Source organism: Vombatus ursinus, unplaced genomic scaffold, assembly GCF_900497805.2.
Source record: "Vombatus ursinus unplaced genomic scaffold, bare-nosed wombat genome assembly UNPS02001287.1, whole genome shotgun sequence".
NCBI lineage: Eukaryota > Metazoa > Chordata > Mammalia > Diprotodontia > Vombatidae > Vombatus > Vombatus ursinus.
The window spans coordinates 13,194,685-13,214,538 of record NW_020941065.1 but is presented as its reverse complement, the minus strand read 5'-3'; the positions used below and the strand labels follow the sequence as shown (position 1 = coordinate 13,214,538).

Genomic DNA, 19,854 nt, shown 5'->3' with positions numbered 1-19,854 from the left:
GATAGATAGATGGATGGATTGATGGATGGATTTGTCATTCAGTTGTTTCAGTCATGTCTGATTCTTTGTTTTTTAAAATTTATTTCTATTTATCAACAATTGCTTCCATATGCTTTTGAGTTGAAAATTTTTCTCCCCCTCCCTCCCCACCACCCTTCCCAAGATGGCACACAATCTGATATAGACTATACATATACATTCCTATTAAACATATTTTCACGTTAGTGAAGTTGTAAGTAAGAATTGGAACCAATAGGAGGAACCACCAGAAAGAGGAAACAAAACTCAACAGAAGAAAAAAAATAGCAAATAGTATGCTTTGATCTGCATTCAAACTCCATAGTTCTTTCTTTGGATGTGGGAAGGGTTAAGTTTACAAATATTAGTCATCGCACAACATGGCTGTTATTGTGTACAACATTTTCCTGGTTCTGCTCACTTTACTCAGCATCAGTCCAGGTTTTTCTGAAGTCAGCCTGTTCATCATTTCTTATAGCACAGTAGTATTCCATTACATTTATATACCACAACTTGTTCAGTCATTTCTCAATTGATGGGCGTCCTCTCAATTTCCAATTCTTTGCCACCACAAAAAGAGCTTCTGTAAATATTTTTGTACATGTGGGTCCTTTTCCCATTTATATGATCTCTTTAGGATATAGCCCTAGAAGCGCTATTGCTGGGCCAAAGGATATGCATATTTTTATAGTCCTTTGGACATAGTTCCAAATTGCTCTCCAAAATGGTTGGATCACTTCACAACTCCACCAACAATGCATTAGTGTTCCAATTTTCCCACATCTTCTTCAATATTTATCATTTTCCTGCTGTGTCACCTTGGCCAATCTTTCATTTTCCTGTTTTGTCATATTAGCCAATCTGATAGGTGTGATGTGGTATCTCAGAGTTGTTTTGATTTGCATTTTTCTAATCAATAGTGATTTAGAGCATTTTTTCATATGACTATAGATGGCTTTAATTTCTTCATCTGAGAACTGCCTGTTCATATCCTTTGACCATTTATCAATTGGGGAATGACTTGTATTCTTATAAATTTGACTTAATTCTCTACATATTTTAGAGATGAGGCCCTTATCAGAGAGACTGGTTGTAAAAATTCTTCCCCAATTTTCTACTTTCCTTCTAATCTTGATTGCATTGGTTTTGTCTGTGCAAAAACTTTTCAATTTAATGTAATCTTTTTTGGTTTTTTTGTGATCCCATTTGGGATTTTCTTGGCAGAGATACTGGAGTGGTTTGCATTTCCTTTTTCCAGCTCATTTTACAGATGAGGAAACTGAGGCAAACAGGGTGAAGTGACTTGCCCAGGGTCACATAGTTAGTAAGTGTCTGAGGCCATATTTGAACTCCAGGCCTGGCACTCTATCCACTGCACCACTTAGCTGCCCTGATGGATAGAAACAGACAAATAAATAGATGATAGGTAGATAGTTGGATGCATAAATGAATAGATGACTAGAGAAGACAGATAGATTGTAGACTACCGTCCACCTCTAAACATACTACAAGATAGGTAGATGGATGAATAGGTAGATAAGAGATATATAAGATAGAGATAGGTAGGAATAGATAGGTAGACAGATGGATAGAAATGTAGGATTTATGTACTATAGATTTAAGCTAGAAGGGACCTTAGAGGATTCTAGTGTAATATCCCTGATATTCTCATTGGTACATGTGTACAGATCTATCTCCGCACCTGTGAGAGTATAAGCTCCCTGAAAACAGGGTCTGTTATAGCCCTATCTTCATGTCTACCACAGCACAGTGACTGGAACATCCCACATCCCCCATGTCCCCTTCTCCCCATCCCCCATCTTCCCATTCTCCATCCCCCATCCTCCATCTCCCCATCCCCCATCCCCCACAGGGGAGGACCTGTGGTGCAGAGAGGTCTGCACTTGGGATTTCCTCCATGTGAAGAACACCCAGTACTGAATCCCTCTACACCAATACTGATTGGCAAGTCATCTTTACTTTCTATAAAGAGCTTCCTACAGGCTCAGGACCTTGGCTAGAGGCAGACACACAGGACGTGCTAGAAACTTGAAGCCATGTATTCCTGACTCTAGACTGACCTTCCATCCATAATGGTAAGCCCTTAATAAATGCTGAATGGGGAATTTAAATGAGATAAGATGCCAAGCATAAAGTGTTCTGGAAATTTTTTTTAAAAGTCTACAGAAAACAAAATTGTATTACATTCCACTGAATTGAACAAACATTTATTAAGCAGTGGAGATACAAAGACAAAAAAAAAGTCCTGGCCTCATTCTGGTAGGTGGTGGATAGACCCCCAGACTTTGCATGACCCTCCTCCATGTCCTCCATATTCCAGCCAATCAGGGCTTCTTGCTGTTCGTTGCATAGAATAGCCCATCTCCCACCTCCAAGCCTTTGCACAGAACACCCACCAGGCTTGAAATGTTTGTCTTCATCATCTTCATCACCTAGAATCTGTAGCTTCCTTCAAAGCCCAGCTCAGGGGCTATGTGCTGTTTTCCTCATTTCCCCCATTGTTAATGCTTATAATCAAAATCACTTTATAGTTACTCTGTGCGAATGGTGTATGTAAGTTATCTGTGTATATGTTGTTTCTCCCAAGATGATGCTGTTTCTTTTAGTTTTCATACCCCCAGAGCCCAGCACAGTTCTTCCCAGCTCTGATATTTTCTATGCTAAGGGCACTCCCAGCTCTGACATTCCCTGTTCTAAAGTCGCTCCTAGGCCTAACATTCCCTGTTCTAAGGCCCCTCCCAGCTCTGACATTCCCTGTTCTCAGGCCCCTCCCAGCTCTGACATCCCCTGTCCTAAGGCCCCTGTCAGCTCTGACATTCCCTGTTCTCAGGCCCCTCCCAGCTCTGACATCCCCTGTTCTCAGGCCCCTCCCAGCCCTGACATCCCCTGTTCTGAGGTCCCTCCCAGCCCTGACATCCTCTGTTCTCAGGCCCCTCCCTGCCCTGACATCCCCTGTTCTCAAGCTCTCCCTGCTCTGACATCCCCTGTTCTCAGGCCCCTCCCAGCTCTGATATCCCCTGTTCCAAGGCCCCTCCCAGCTCTGACATCCCCTGTTCTAAGGCCCCTCCCAGCTTTGTCATCCCCTGTTCTAAGGCCCCCCCCAGCTCTGACAGTAGGCGCTGATCAAGACCACTTAAATTAAATTAAACATGTATAAAGCAAAATAACGACAAGGATTTAAAGAGAGAGAGAGAGACAGAGATGGGGGCAGCTAGGTAGGGCAGTGGATAGAGCTCTGGCCTTGGAGTCAGGAGGACCTGATTCAAATATGGCTTCAGACACTTGAAACTTAGTAGCTGTGTGACCCTGGGCAAGTCACTTAACCCCAATTGCCTTACTAAAAAAGAGCAAAAAAATAAAAATAAAGAGAGAGAGACCATGAAAAACTGATGGGATGGAGGGTAAGGAGGGAGTACAGGCCTATGCAAAAATATGGAAGGAGGAGATAAGATGTTTCACCCAAAGAACCTGGAATAGTCCTGCTGGCTTAGAATATAGGGGCTGGGAAGCTCCCAATGGGGAACAGGGAGACTAGCAAGGGGGCTAGTGTGCTAGGCAGGATGAGAGGCCATGAGCACTTGACCTGGGGAGTGACCATGGGAGCAGAGAGGAGGAGACCCGGGGGAGAGAATCAAGGAGACCGGGCAATGAGTGGACTGTGCAGGGGCGGGGAGGGAGGGATTGAGGGATGACTCATTCAGGGGTTACTATGGAAAACTCATTAGTCGATCAACAAGCCTGGGACAAGCAAACCCCGAGGTGTATCAATTTCCTGAGCGAATGTGAGAGCTCAAGGCTTTGGCCTGGAGGGGGGTGGGTAACTACCACAAGACACCCACAAACAGGGCTAGAGAGAGGGTGAGAGGGCAAGTGGGGGCCCAAAGATACCACCTAGAGGCTCAAGAACAGCTCTTACAGTCATAGAGCAAAAGACCCAGGAGGGGCCTGAGAACAGGGGATGTCAGAGCTGGGAGGGGCCTTGGAACAGGGAATGTCAGAGCTGGGAGAGGCCTTAGAACAGGGAATGTTAGGCCTAGGAGTGACTTTAGAACAGGGAATGTCAGAGCTGGGAGTGCCCTTAGAATAGAAAATGTCAGAGCTGGGAGGAACTTTAGTCTAGTGAACATCAGAGTCAAAAGCAAATTTACTAAGAGAATATAGAGTTAAATGTGGACATTCCTTTCCCCCTCTCCTGACTCACCTATTTAAAGATGGACAAACTCCAGCCCTGCAGAGAAGGGCTTTCCCCAGAGTCAGATTGCAGGGTGGGTCGCATGAAGCCACGCCCACCTGGTCCCAAGCTCTCCCTCCCCTGCTTTCCAGCCCTCCCTCATTGGAATGACAATAATCTCCTTATGGGTAGTTGACTCCCCTTGTATCTGTAACCCCATCATTTAGCAGGTTCCTGGCATACAGTGAGTGCTTAATGGTGGCTTTACCACATTGTCTTCCTCCTCCCTCCTCCTCCTTTATTCACCACCACCAGCTCAGCTGACCCCAGGAATAGCAGCAATCCCCGTTGCATTGCTGTGTGACCCTGGTCAAGTCACTTCCTTCTGCCCCTGCCCATTCGTTGGACAAGAGGTTCTTCACGGTCCCTCTGGGCACTAAGACTCTCCATTCTACCTTTTGTTGGGCCTTCGGACAGCGTTCCGGCCTCACCTCAAATCTCTTAATCTGGACTTTGTGGAACTCCAGCTTGCTCTCCAGGTCACGGATCAACGCTTCCTGGCGGCAGACAATGTTGCGATCCACCGTCGTCTTCTCCAGGTGCTCGATGCGGGACTGAGCAATGTGCAGCTGTGACCAGATAGGATATCACAGCAAACCAGAGACCATAAATTAGCTGGAAATTTCTGAGACTTTCTCAGAAACTCGGCAAGTATACAGACACAGGGTTCTGTCCCATCTGTGCCCACCCCTCATGACCAATTTCCCAATATTCCAGTTGGGATCTGACCAGGGGAAAGCAGAGCCTGACCATCACTCCACTGCATGCAACACTTTAGCTTTTGGGATGGCTATCTATCCTACAGGGCAGCAAATCTTGTGATCCATTAAGACCCCAAATCATTTTCAGGCAAAATGTCAGTGAACCGGGTCTCCCCTAATGGTAAAGTTGATTTTTTCAACCCAAGTTCAATATTTTACATTTTTCCTTATTCATGTCTACCTTAGATTCAGCTGTAGCTGTCAAGGTTTGTGTGTGTGTGTGTGTGTGTGTTGTTGTTGTTGTTTTTTGAGGGGCCAGGGGCCAGGATGCAGCCATACTGACTGTCATCTGATACACTTGCTATCTTGCCCAGCTTTGTGTCATCTACAAATTCAATGACAAGCCATGTAATATGTGATGATGTGTGGCCATGGATGTGTGTGCATGTGTGCATGTATGTACACATGGACAAAACCCCAGCTGTTATGTGTTCCATGCTGTAGTTTGGGTAGTCTGAAGGGCAGTTTTGGTACCAAAATATATTCTTGTCTGACTGATTCACTGCTCAAGGCAACAATTTGGCCAGAGCAGATTTTCTGTCCTTTAAGCTGTGCTTTCTCGGAGGGGCCAGTGGAAGCTGAGACCTCCCTTGCCTCTCCCATCCTATCCCAAGAGCAAGCCCAGGGCCAGGGCCACAGAAATTTTACCTTTTCCTGGAGGCTTTGCTTCTCCTTCTTTGCTTCTTCCAGGTTCAGCTGCAGTTCCTGAATCTGTACAATGTCTTGGGAAGACTGCAAAACCCAAAACTCCATCAGGGCTGGGAGTCTGGCTGCTAACCAGACTGCCTACCTTTCTCCCTCCCCATGCCATCCCATGAGGTTCACCAGTGGAGCTAGAACTTTGTGAGGGAAATGCTATTATTATCCCCATTTTACAGATAAGGAGACTGAGACACAGAGAAATGAAGTGACTTGTTCAGGACCACACAGCCAGTAAGTATCAGTGGCCAGGCTCAGTGTTCTATGTACTACACCACCTAACTGCCTCTGGTGGAGAGAGGACACACACAGGATATACCTTTATTTATTTGTAATCCTATGCGTTTTAGGCATTTGAAAACATAATTCGGAGAAGGAGTCCATAGGCTTCACCAGACTGCCTGACAAATGGATGAGCTCCTGGTCTAGTCCAGTTCCCTCACTGGTACCAAGGAGAGAGGTGAGACTCATAGAGATGTAATGGCTTATTTAGGGTGTCCTGGTCCATGACCAGGTTTCAACTATCCCTCACTTTAGCACATGCTCCATAAAACCAAAGAACGATATGAATCTCAATATACTAGAAACAGCCACCCAGAAGGAAAGCAATCACAAGCTAACTCAGAGAGGGTCATTCCAGTTGACTGTAAGCTCCATGGTGGCGGACACAGTTTCATGTTTCATGTTTGTCTTTGTATCTACAGCACCTAGAGCAATGCCTTGCATGTAGCAAAAGCTTAATGAATATTTGTTGAAATATAGATGGAAAAGGGGGAAAGAGAGAGAGAGAGAGAGAGAGAGAGAGAGAGAGAGAGAGAAGAGAAAGGGAGGGGGGAAGAGAGAGGAAGAAGAAGAAGAAGAAAAGAGAAGGAAAGAAAGAACACAGAAAGAACAGAGAAAGAAAGGAGAGAAAAGAGAGAAAGAATACAGAAGGAAAGAGAGGGAAAGAGAAAAGAGATAGAGAGAGAGAGACAGACAGACAATACAGAAAGAACACGGAGAGAAATGAAACTGAATGTTGTGTAATCAAAAGATTAGATGATATGTAGCTAGGTGCTGTAGTGGATAGAGCATTGTACCTGGAGTCATGAAGACCTGAATTCAAATCTAGCCACTAATACTTACTAGCTATGTGACCCTGGACATGTCATCTCATATCTGTCTACCTCAATTTCCTCAACTGTAAAATGGGAATAATAATAGCACCTACCTCACAGGGCTGTTGTCACAATTGACTGAGATCATATTTGTAAAGTGCTTAGCACAGTGCCTGGTGCATGGTAGGTAATTAACCAATGTTTAGTTCCTTCCTGCAAACACGGTGCATATTTGCATCCTTCGGGGTCTTGGGCACTGTGAATATCTCTCATGGCACCTCCCCAAGATTGCCCAAATATCCATCCACCCACCCCTGGGAGCCCTGACTTCTGGCTGAGCCTCCTTACCTGGGCGATGAGTTCTTTGTGTTTCTTCATTAGCTCATTTAGATCCTCCTGGTCTTCATCAATACGTTTCAGGAGGTCGGCTCTCTCCAGCTGCAGCCGATACAGCTGCTCATCAACCTGGTATGAAGAAGGTGGAGCGTTCTTGAGATTACAGGGAAAGTGAGGCTGAGGGTGGGGGACGCCAGGGGAGGCAAAGTCAGGGAGCACCATGGTCACTGCGGAGTTCCCTTTTGTCAGTGACGGTTTCCTCCCCTTTAAAATAAGGGAGTTGGAAGCAAAACTCAATGTTATGAAATTATAATGGCCAAGCTTAGCCCCCCACCAAAAAGAAGATGCATGGGAATACACCTCCTTTCCTTCTTTGCAAAGGTAGTAGTCTGTGGGTTTGGAGCTCTGCCTACTACATGACTTGATCTGTTGGCTAGTTTTGTTGAACTGGGTTTTTTCCCATTTTTTTATGCTTTGTCATAAGGGATTGATGCCTGGGGTAGAGGTAAAAACCAGGTGATTCTCAGCATCTTCTGCCTCCTTTCCTGTCTCTGCCAGGTCACTGCAAGAGGTCATTCAGCACCATGTGTTTACCTGGGTTTCCTGCTTGGTCATGGCCAAAGTATCCCTCACCAAGTGAAATGTCCACTGGTGATAAGCATCTCTGCACTTAGTCAGCAGATATTACTGTTGTCAGGACCTTACAGAGTTTGGATTCTAGAGATCCTTACAGAGTCCCTGCCACACCACAATCTGCCACAGTAACGAGGGAGGAAAGGCTAGGGATAGGGACGGCACCCGGGATTTCCTCCTAGATTAGGAAGCTCCCTCCACCCATGTAGGTTCACACCTTCCCTGTCCTGCTGTCAGTCTTGGTCCTAGAGCACTGCCAAGAAAGGCTAAGTGCTTGCCCAGTCATTTCCAGGATGTGTCAGAGGCAAGATTTGAACCCAGGTCTTCCTGGCTCCAAGGCCATCTCATTCTATTCACTACTTACTCCACAGACATCAGAGAAGGACTGACAAAAAGTCTATGCAATGACATCCTCAGCACCCTCTTCCACTTGCTCATTGTACAGCATCTTTCACTGACACACTTATAACCTTAGGGCTGGAAGGGGCCAGGCCAATGTGCAATGAGCTGTTTCCAAGGTTGACTCACTCAAGAGTCCCTTGTATAGTGTGTGAATGTGTGCACATGCTGGGGAGCTGGGGGTGGGAGTGGTGGGTAAATACCAGATTTTTGTTCCTGGTAATGTTCTCCAGCTCACTGTGCATGTTCTCCAGGTCCTGGGCCAGCAGCTTCTGAGTGTTCTGAGCGTCTGCACACTTGGCCTCGCTTTCTTCTAGCTGTACCAGGAAAGCAGGAGAGAGAGAGGAAGGAAGGGAGGGAGGGAGGGAGAGCCAAGGTGGGGTCATGGGGTGGGGAAGGAAAGATGAGAGACCACTGTGAGATCCAACCTCCTCCAGTTTCCAAAGCTGCCTCCTCAAATTAACTCCCTCCCATCCCCAGCCAGCCCTTCGCCAGCAACATTATTTACGGTGAACTCCTGAGTGTTTTCACCTATTAAATTACATTGTAGTGCAATTGAAAAAAAAATTATTTTACCCTCACGGCAGTTAGTTTCTATTTTATAGTCAAAACGGCTCTCGATTTAATGGTTACTGCACCATGAAATAAAGCTGCAAATGAGGCTGGGCAGGCTCTTGAAGGAAGGCCTTGCTCCAATGACCATCCTCGCTCACTTTGAAATGGGAGCCCTTAAAACAAATCATCGGTTCCCTGAGTGCAAGGCCAGCACTTTTCCCCCACCCCACCTCAAGGGCTGGGCTCTGCTCCTGCCATCTGCCCAGAAAGTCAGACCAGAAAGGAAGGAATCCTCAAAAATAGAGAAAAGGAAATGAAAGGACATTGGGCTGGGGTTTGAGTGCAGTCTGGCTATGGACGTTCTTTATAGTCACTTCAATCAACAAGCATTTATTTATTAAACACCTACTCTGTGCCGGGTACTGCTCTAGGCAGTGGGGACAAAAATACAATGAGTGAAACAATCCCTGTGCTCAAGGAATTTACAAGGATATATTTAAGGGCATCAGAATAAAGACCAATAGAGTAGTTTAGTACAAGAGAGTTGGGGGGGGGGGGTCAGGAAAAGCTTCGTGTAGCAAGAGATGCTTGAATCAACTTCGCATATGGAGCACTAGATTCATTTTGTGATGCTTCCTTTACTGAAGGATCACATCGGGTCATACATTTAAGATGGAAGAGGTCTTGAAGGCCGTCTAGTCCAATCACCTTTATTTGATTGAGAGGCTGGAAGAAAGAGAGGATAATTTACTAGTCTAAGGTCACGCATGTATGGGAAATGGCAGAGTTGGGATTTAGGCTCCTAGGTCCAGAAATGGAAGGGACCTTGGAAGCCACTGAGTTCAACCCCTTCCTTTGGCCAATGAGGAAACTGAGGCCCAGAGACATTGAGTAACTTGAACTGGGGCACACAGGTAGCATGTACTCTTTCCATCATGACACATTGACAGATTAGAACTGATCCAAAAGAGAGGATTGAGAGGATACAGAAGGCCATGACATAGGAGGATCTGTTGAAAGAATCGGAGACATTTGAGAAGGAAAAGAGAAGCCTTGGGAAGGAGGCCGAGGCACAATAGCCATCTGCAAGTATGGCAGACAATAGAAGGCAGGATTTGGAGTCAGAAAGACCTGGACTTGGGTTGTGTGACCAGGGATCCATATGGGCCTCAGTTTACTCATATGCAAAAAAAATGTGGATAAAATACTAATAATATCTGACATTTCTACTTCTCTTTAATGCAGGCAAAACACTATGTCTGTCTGTTTGTGTATGTATACACATATACACACACACATATATGCATATTGTGTCATTTAATCTTCACAACAACTCTGTGAAATAGGGGCTACTAACCCCATTTCTACAAATAAGGAAAAGCTAAGAATCCTAGAACTGTAGAATTTGAGTTGAAAGAGGCCCAAGTGGCTATATAGTTCAACTCAGCTATTAGCACATTTTTGTTGTTTAGTCATTTTCAGTCATGTCCAACTCTTTGTGATCCTATTTGGAGTTTTCTTGGCAAAGATACTGGAATGTTCTCCATTTCCTTCTCCAGCTCATTTTACAAATGAGGAACAGGGTTAAGTGACTTCCCAGGGTCACACAGCTGGAAAGTATCTGATGCTGGATTTGAACTCAGGAAGATGAGTCTTTCTGACTCCAGGTCTAGTGCTCTATCCACTGCACCCCCTCATCCCAGTCCTTCCTCCCTCTTTCCAAGCCCTGACTCCAGGCTACAGAAATTTGTCCTGGTTATTATTTGCCTAGATAGCTAGGCAGCCACAGCCCACAGAAGCAAAAGCCTGTCAGGCCACAACCCCATAGCACTAGAGCTGCAAAGCTCCAAACTGCTGGTGCTGGAGCCAACAACCCTGCGACACTAGCAGAACCAGAGCCAGGGCAGAGAAACCTATAGCAACAGCAATGCAAAGCTACGACTTGCTGGTGCCAGGCCAAAGAACTAAGGAATAGAGGGACAGTGAGAAAGGCTGTCCAACACTCCACCAAGCCTGAGGAAAAAGGCAAATACCCAGCTGAGTCCAGTTCTGACCACTCAAAAGTCAGCTGGGGTAGAGATCCATCCTGGTGAAACAATGACTTGCTCAGTGTAAAAGAAGACTGAGATACTTTGAGATTCAGCCTCCAAGGAAATAATCACCAGTGAAAGACTTACATCAACTGATCATAGTGAAGTGAACAGAACCAGGAAAACTTTGTACACAGTAACAGCAATTAACAGCAACAGTTCCATGAAGAATTGTGAATGACTTAGCAATGCTCAGCAATACAACGATCCAAGACAATCCCAAAGGACTCATGATGGAGCATACTATCTGCCTCCAGAGAAAGAACTGATATGGATCCAATACAGACTGAAGCAGGCTGTTTTTCACTTTCTTTCATTTTTTCTTTTGAGTCTTCTTTTACAAAATGACTAATATGGAAATGTTTTACATAATTGCACATGTGTAACTTATATCTAATTGCTTGCCCTCTGAGGGGGATGGAGGGATAGACTTTGGAACTCAAAACTTTAAATAACATGTTTTTAAAAATTGGGGAAAAAAAAGAAAGAACCAATGGAGATAGTGTCAGTATAGATAGTATCAGAAAGTGAATAGGAAAAAATAAGCAGGTGGGGTGGGGAGAGACTGAAATTACTAGAGATCTCAGGAAGAAAGCTCAAAGACCCTGAAAATAAGCAGATAAATCAGAAGGGAAAATATTAACAATAGAAGGCAATGTGGCATCCAGATTTAGTAAGCAAGTTCAGACATCTATGAATAAACACTGCAAAGCAAAAGAAAATTACCCAAACTTGATGAGAATGAGGAACCTGTGGAATTTCAGGAGAACATGGAACTACAACACACTGTCCCTGAGTGGTTCAACAGAGAAATAAGAATTATAAGAGCAGAATAAAAAATAGGCACAGAATAGAAAAAAAAAATTAAATCTACAATGACAAGCTATACCAAAGAAACAAAAGAGAACAATAGATGGGGGGGTGAAAATATACAGAAATGAAGGATAATCTAGAAGAAGAAAAGCAAAAAAATCAAAGAATATATGCTTCTTATGGAAGTAGAGCATATATATCTCTAAAACAAGATGCATAGACAACCTATAGATCATAGTTCTCCTGGAAGACCACAAGAAGACAAAAAACTTTAACACTACAATGAAGACAACAATAGTAGAGAACTACCCAGAACTTCTGAACATAGAAAATGAAATTCCTGATTGGAAATCTGCAGCTCATCCCCAGAAAAAGAAAAGAAAAAAAAAACCAAGGCTGTAAACTCCAACCCACGTAATGGTTAAATTTAACAATTCAACTTAGAAACAAGTTCTACAAGCTACCAGGAGAAAGACCTTCAAATACAAAGGAAAGGACACTCAAATAATGCAAGACTATTCTGAACCCACTAGAAAAGGGAGGAGGGAATGGAATAATGTGTTCTGAAGAGCACTGGAGCTCAGGATGCAGCCCAGGGTGACCTATCCTGCAAATCTGAACTTAGCCATGCAGGACAAAAGACGGACGTGCAACAACAAAGAGTCTGAAACATTTTTAGAAAGAAACTAGAATTGAAGAGATTATTCGCTTCTCAAACAGAAATGCAGGAGGACTGAATAAGGGCAGCAGGCAAGGACAGCAACAGGAACAGAGTGACAATAGACAGATCAATAAGAGACTTCTTTCTAAATGTACAAAAGGAGATGGGGTGAAGGCAGAAATCTGGTAGAAGTAACTGGACAAGGGGCATTAAGGACAGAACCTGGTGATGCAGGTAAATCAACACTTTTTTGTGTGTGGGGGAAGATACAGTAAAGGGAGAAAGGAAAGCAGCAGGACAGCGCAGCCTGGGGAGTGTCATGCTCAAATTGAGGGCTAGGGATGAGGGGAAGGTGATCCCTATGGTCTTAGGAAGAGAAGATCCTGCAGAAAAATGGGTGAGGAGGAGTGGAGGAAGGATCAAAAGGAGAAGGTTAGGAAAGAAGCCTTCCTTTGATGGTAGGAGGGGGGTTCCATTGATGAAGCTGCCATGGCTGAAAAGAAATGATCTGTGAAGGGTGATGAGAACCCTTCATTGGGAGGGAGATTTGGTACTCCCTGCATTGGGAGAAGGGAGTTGGTTTGCTCAGGGTCGCACAACTGATAAATATCTGAGGTGGGATTTGAATGCAGGTCTCCCTGACTTCAGTTCCAGCATTTTGTCCCCTAAGCCAGGCTGCCTCACAGGATTACTGTAAAGCTCTGGTGAAATTATTCACTATAAGGTTTCCACTTGCAAATGAACCTCCATGGCTGTTACTATTGGAGGATCTGTCTCATGGAAGAGGAATTAACTTTGTTCTGCTTGGCCCCAAAGTGTAGAAGTTATAGAAGGCAAATTTCATCTCCAAGTCAGGAAAACTTCCTAACAATCCAATCGACCCCAACGTGAAATGGTCTGCCCTGGGGGAGCGGGGTTAGTAGGGTCCCTCTCACTGCAGGGCAACCCCTTGTTGGAGATGTTGAAAAAGGGGTTCTTTTGAGACCCAGGCTTCTAATGACCTTTCCAGTGCTGAAGTGGAGAGACTTTGGGCAAGTGACAATCTCCCTGGATTTTGGTTTCCTATTTAAAATAAAAGGAAGAGGTTGACTAGATTTCCTCTAACGATCTCTTTTAGCTTAGAACTATGACCTATGATCTTTTTAACTCCTTATTGAAATAATAGTCACCTCTCCGTGCCTCAGTTTCCTTATCTGTAAAATGAGGGAGTTGAACCTAATGGTCTCTGGGTCCCCTCCAAGCTCTAAATATATGATTCAATGACCCTATGATACTAGGATGCTATAGTGGAATTTATACATCAGGCAGGAGGGGAACTCCTTAATAAAATCCCTTGTCTGTCCATCCGTCTCTGTCCCTCTTTCTCTCTTGCTTTCTCTCTCTGTCTCTTTGTCTCTCAATCGATGTCCCTGTCTCTGTCTGTCTCTGTTTCTCTCTGTCTCTTTCCATATGTCTATTTCTGTCTGTCACTTTTTCTCTGTCTCTATGTCACTGTCTCTGTCTCTTTCTCTGTCTTTCTGTTTCTCTGTTTCTTTCTGCCTTTATCTCTTACTCATGTGAAAATCAATGGAGTTTTATAACTTGCTCTTTACAGACGTTATGTTTCTCTAGTTGGGAACTGCAAAAATTTCAGAGATTAGAACTTGAGGGCCCATTTCCCTTGGCAGTTTGGGGCAATTGAGACACTCAAGAGGAAATGATTTAGGGCAGAAGCTGATCATTTGCATTGTTACAGCTTAATCTCCAGAGGAAATTAGATGTTAGGAGCTTTGCCTGTTTTGTCTGCAGTTGGATTCCTTCCTCAGTGCCCCACAGCAGGGAAGCTGCTTCTACTTTAGCAAAATGATAAGGTGAGCCTGGCATTGGTCCTCTCTGGTACCTAGAAAATCAGCATCACAGGCAGGGTAGGGACCCAGCTGTATCCTGTCTGAGGGGTGATGGGAAGAACCATAGGTTACTAGATTTATAGTTGGAAGGATCTGAAAAGAGTAGCTGATCCAACCCCTCCCCCATTTCACAAGTGAGGAAACTGAGTCCCAGAGAGGCTATCAGAGAGTCTTTGGAGGAGAGATGGAAGGGACCTCAAAGCCCATCCAGTCAACTTTCTCATTTAATAGATGAAGAAATGGAGACCCAAGGAAACTAAGCAACTTACCAAAGGTCCTGCCGGTAATAAGCATTGGAAAGAATTTTAATTCAAGTCCCCTGGCTCCAGAGGCGGTGTGACTTGCCCAGGTAAGTAGCAGAGCCTAGACTTATGCCTGGGTCTTCTGACCTCCAGGCTGGTGCTCTTTTCCTCTTGGTGGTACTGCCTCCCCATGACAACCCTGCCTCTATCATCCATCCCACTCACTGTTTCAGGAAAATCTAACCTGAGATGTCACAAGTATAGGAGAGTTCAATCGGAGGACCAAAGTTTGAGTTTTAGCCCAACCACCTAATGGGTGAGCTGCTTCCCCTTTCTGGGCCTTGGTTTCCTCCTTTCTCAAATGAGAGGATTCAAGGTCCTTCCCAGCTCAAAACCTATAATCCTTTGACATTCTTCATGAAATCCATGGTCTGATTTCTGGGGCACAAGGAAGGGTCAAAGAATGAAGAAAACAGACCTCACCTAGGAAGAAAGCAAGCAGTAGCAGAGACATCAGGATAACAACCATTAGCCCCACTGTGGGCTGTAGGACCCTTAGGGAAAGAGGCCTGGCATTTATTGTTCATCTTTGTGTCTTCAGGGCTTTTCACATGGTGGACATTAAAAAAAACAAAAACAATCTCTTGTTGAACTGAAATTCCGGGCATGTGTCTTACTCTAGCAGGTGTCTGTGGTTTCACTGATGTGCTCAACTTCTATTAAGGAAATGTCCTCTCCCAAAGCAGATCAACATTACAATAACCAAGTCTTAGTCAGGACACTGAGGGGTTAAATCACTTAGCAGACACAGCCACGTGAGGCAGGATTTGAACCCAGGACTTCCTGACTCTGAGACCAGCTCTCTATCTACTCTACCATGAAAACTCCCCAATGACATCATTGGACACCAGTCCAATGACATCATTGGACACCAGTCCAATGACACTTAGGACACCAGTGACCTCACATACACTTCCTTGTGTTAAGAGATAATAGTAACAATAGCCAACATTTACATAGCACTTTAAGGTTTGCAAAGTACTTTGGAGCCATGCAACAACCCCAGGAGGGAGGTGGTGTTATTATCCCCATTTTACAGTTAAGGAAACGGAGGCAGACAGAGGTTCCGTGACTTGCGCTGGGTCACATAGTTAGTGACTGAGGCATGATCTGAACTCAGGCCTTCCTGACTCCAAGTCCAACACTCTGTGTCACCTAGTTCATCTTCCTTGTTGCCCATACTTTGTATATTGAAAGGACATTACTTGTTTGTGTACCGGTTAGACTACATAGACCCTGAGGCCCCTTCCTACTCTGAGATTCTATAAATTGAAAGGAGAAAAACTCCAAGAGTCCCAGAAATGAATGGAATTTGTTGAATGGGACCAGCCCCGTAGCCACCACATGCCCACAGGTAGGCTTAGGGGCTACCAGCAAGTGAGCTTAATACCTGGCATTAAAGGTTCCATTTCATTATACTTCTCCAGCTGGAAGAAATATAAGTTTCTCTCTGGCTGGTTTTTCCATTATAGATGACCTGATACTAGAATAACTCACCCCACGTTATTTCCATATTGAAACAGCTTGATTGACATTTTTATGAAGTAATACAGGAGATCGTGTCAGGGCTGAGATCAAATCCTTCATGACTGTCAACAGAATATTGCCCATTTCTTTAAAAATGACTTCCCTGGGATCGCCTCTGGGCAGGGAAGTCACAGGGAAGTCGGGTGTGACAATAAAGGGCCACTGGCTGGTTCAATTCCTCAGAAAGTGTTATTGAAACCATATTCACCTCTCTCCAGCAAACCCCCTTGGATGAAGCCACTGTAATCCCCTACCTGGCCAAAGTACATGGAGAATTCAATTCCATTTAGTTCAATTTCTAATGTCCCAGGCATTTCTAATGTCCCACTCTGTCCTAGGTCCTGGGCTGGGTACTAGAGATACAAAACCAAAACAAAACAAAACAGTCCCTTCTCTCAAGAAGCTTACGTTCTCCTGGAAGAAAATGACATGAGCAGATAAGTAAATATAAAAATATGCAAAATAAAAAAGTGGGGTTTTCTTTGGGAGTAGGGAAGAACTAACTTCACTTCCTTTCGATGAGCAAGGAATGACTTGTGCTTCTTTTTTTGTTTTGTTTTGTTTTTGGCAAGGTAATTGGGGTTAAGTGACTTGCCCAGGATCACACCGCTAGTAAGTGTCAAATATTTGCTCTGAGACTGGATTTGAACTCAGGTCCTCTGGACTTCAGGGCCAGTGCTCTATCCACTGAGCCACCTAGCTGCCATGAGGTGTGATTATCATCCCCATTTTACAGATGAGGAAGCTTAGACTGAGAGAGCTAGAAAGTGTCCAAGACAGGATTTAAACTTATGGCTTCTTGACTCCAGGCCCAGTGACATATCTATGTAGGCATTTAAATGCTTTTTAAGTTGAATTGAGTTGAATTAAATTAGATTGAGACATCTGGGGGACAGGGGCATGCCCTGAGGACTATAGAAATGTTGTGTCTGTGCCATCCATGGAACAGGTCCCTCACCCCCCATGTGCACAGGCAGGTGCCATCTTGTTGAGGTAGTTCTACCTCACTAAGTTGGATTTGGAGCCACAAGGTCATGGATTTAAGCCAGCATTTGAAATTGGACCCTCTGACCTCAAATCCAGAGCTCTCTTTCTGCTGGACTGCACTATGGATAAAAGCTGTAATTAAAGACACTTCCCTCTCTGGGTCCTGGGATGCGGTGACCTTGAAAGGACTGAGGCAGGTACTAAATAGCATCCCTTCACCTTCCTGGGAGAAAGAGGGAGCTCAGCGACCCCAGACCCCTTCCTTTGACTCCTCCCATTCCCAGGCTGCCTCTGTCTGTTTCTCCCATCACTCAGACTTCAGCTCCCATTCCCCCACCCCCCACCCCCACCCCAATCTCCTAGCTCACCTTGGTTGACTTGATGACAAACACCATGCATATAGTAAGAGTATAGAATAGAAACTATAAAATGGAAAATCCTTGAAGGAGGGACTGCTTAACCTTTCTTTGGGTACCCAGTACCTAGCATAGACTAAGTGTTTAAGAAATGCTCACTGAATTGAATTAAAAGTATTATTGCCCGTATTCTGCAGATAGGAGACACAGAGGAGGTGTCTCGCCCTCTGTCACACAGCTAGCAAGTGGCAGACAACAGGATTTCATCCCAGATTTTCCTAACTTCTCGGCAGGCAGGAAGGCTCCAGCCATTAAGTAAGCATGCAGGAAATGTTTGCTGACTGACAGCTGCTTTGGCCTCATCACAGATCCCATCAGCATCTGTCTCCAGGTACTTGTGGCAAGAGTCAGAAAATCCACCGCGCCAAGTTCTCTTCTCTGCTAAAATCGGTGTCTTTGTCTTGCCAGGGACAAGAACGACTGAGAATCTCCTCCCTGGGCCATGTTCCTTTCAATGACTGATGTTGCCTTCTTTTCTTTCTTTCTCCCCATTTTCAAGCTCACAGACCTGTCCTCTTTCCCACTTTTCTGTCACCTGGAGAAGGTCCAGAAGAGGGCAGCCAGTATGGTGGGCAGTGATTGGAGGCATGGAGTGGGGCGGGGGGAGGGGGTTGGGGGGGGCTGAGGGGGTGGTGTTTAGATGGAGAAGAGAAGACTCAGGGAAGGGCAAAGTAACAGCTTTTAAGTATTTGGAGGGCTTTACAGGAAGAGGGAGCAGATCCCGCCAGTGCCCCCTTGGCATAAGTAGGACCAGTGGTGATGAGCTGCAACAAAGGAAAGTTAGGTTTGCTATCAGAAAGAACCTTGGAGCAATGACAGCTGTCTCGAAGTGTAGGCACCCCCCCCCACCTTTGCTGGAGATATTTAAGCAAGAAGCCGGATGTGTCTCCAGGTGCAGGCTGGCCTCGATGGGTCTCTGAGACCCCTTCCAGCTCTGGCATTCTACAAATCCTTCTCTGCTCTCACACTCCAGGCTTCTCCTTTAGTCTCTCATTGCTAGTATCTTCTTTCTTTCTACTTTCCAACTCATCATGACATTCTTTCCTAGTATCCTCTCATCCGCAGTCAAGTGAAATGACATATTCATGAATCGACACCTGGTATAGAAATCCTCCCAAGATAAACAGCTAAGTCTTCCTCCACTTCTCTCTCTCCCTCCCTTTCTCTCTTCTCCTCTCATCTCTTTCCCCCCTCCCTTTCCATTCCCTTCTTTCCCTTCTCTTCATCTTCTTTCCTCTTCCCTCCTCTCCTCTCCCTTTTGTTTTCCTCTCCTCTTCCCTCTTCTCTCCCCTCCCCTCCTCCCCCTCCCTTCTATTCCCCTCTCCTCTTCCCTCTTCCCTCCCCTCCTCTCCTCCCCCTTCCTTCTGTTCTTTTCTCCTCTTTCCTCTCCCCTCCCCTCCTCTCTTCCCTCTCCCTTCTGTTCCCCTCTCCTCTTCCCTCTTCTTGTTTGTCTCCTCTCCTCTCAGTCAGAACATTCTGTTCCAGCACCCTCTTCCTTCCTAATCAGAGCAAGAAACCTTCCCGCCTGGGCAGAGCCAATTAAGATTCCCATCACAGAAACATAAAACACAAGCTGATAAATGCCACTGCTTTCCTCAACTCTGCCATCTTGCTTGCTTTGAATACCTGTGTAAAATGTTTGCTTTGGACTTATTAAGCTGCTAAATGAGCTGGCCAGGCATAGAGGATGCTAGGAGGAAAGAAACAAGCTCAGGATTCATCAAAGGTGTTCTGGGTGAGCCCTGGAAAGTAGAGAAAGTAAGCCACTGGGGAAGGAGGCAGGGAAACCCTATTTAGAAATGACAAGGTGGTGCACTAGGGGTGTAGAGCAGTGAATATGCTGTCTGACTCAGTTGATGTGTTGGGAAATTTTGCTCATTTTTATTTGTAACAAGGGATGGCTCTCCTGGGAGGAAGTGGGAAAAATATATTTGTAAAGAAAGAGGATGAAAGCACAAAAGCCATCAATAGAAACTTTAAACAGAAAAAAAAAATGAATATGTCCTTTCCCTTGGATCCACCCAGGCAGCACACAGAGGATTCAATGGGGAGCAAGGAAATGTTCCCAGCAAGAGGTGAAGCCAATTCCAACATGGAAGTGGGTGGCATGAAATTTTAAAATCTAAAGCTGTTTTCCTGGACATTCCAGTTCACTATTTGCTCTCCAACAGTGACATCAAAGGGATATTTTTCAAGAAAGCATAGGCATCCATGACTGAATGCAAAAGGTCTATAGATGTGCCCCACAAGTAACATCTTCAACTTCTCTGTTGTAGGTCTCTCTCCCCTAAGAGAGTAGAAGAAAGTCAAGACACAGTGATTGTCTGGGCTGGCACAAGCACCTCAGAGTTTGGGTACTTGAGTTCTGCCCCAAGCTTTATGGGGCAGGAGACATTGATCAGGGAACCCTGGATCAAGGGGA

At 45.0% G+C, this 19,854-nt stretch overlaps 1 protein-coding gene across 1 annotated transcript in view; it reads right to left on the bottom strand.

The window, feature by feature from the left end:
• The window catches only part of MYO18B (myosin XVIIIB), a 352,079-nt gene that overhangs the window by 105,889 nt on the left and 226,336 nt on the right, over positions 1–19,854 (bottom strand). The window contains exons 34-37 of the mRNA XM_027862330.1: positions 8,399–8,512; positions 7,176–7,292; positions 5,680–5,763; positions 4,702–4,839 (exon numbers count right to left, since the gene is read on the bottom strand). Of these exons, the coding sequence (XP_027718131.1) occupies positions 4,702–4,839; positions 5,680–5,763; positions 7,176–7,292; positions 8,399–8,512 (453 nt within the window). The remainder of the gene's footprint in view (positions 1–4,701; positions 4,840–5,679; positions 5,764–7,175; positions 7,293–8,398; positions 8,513–19,854) is intronic.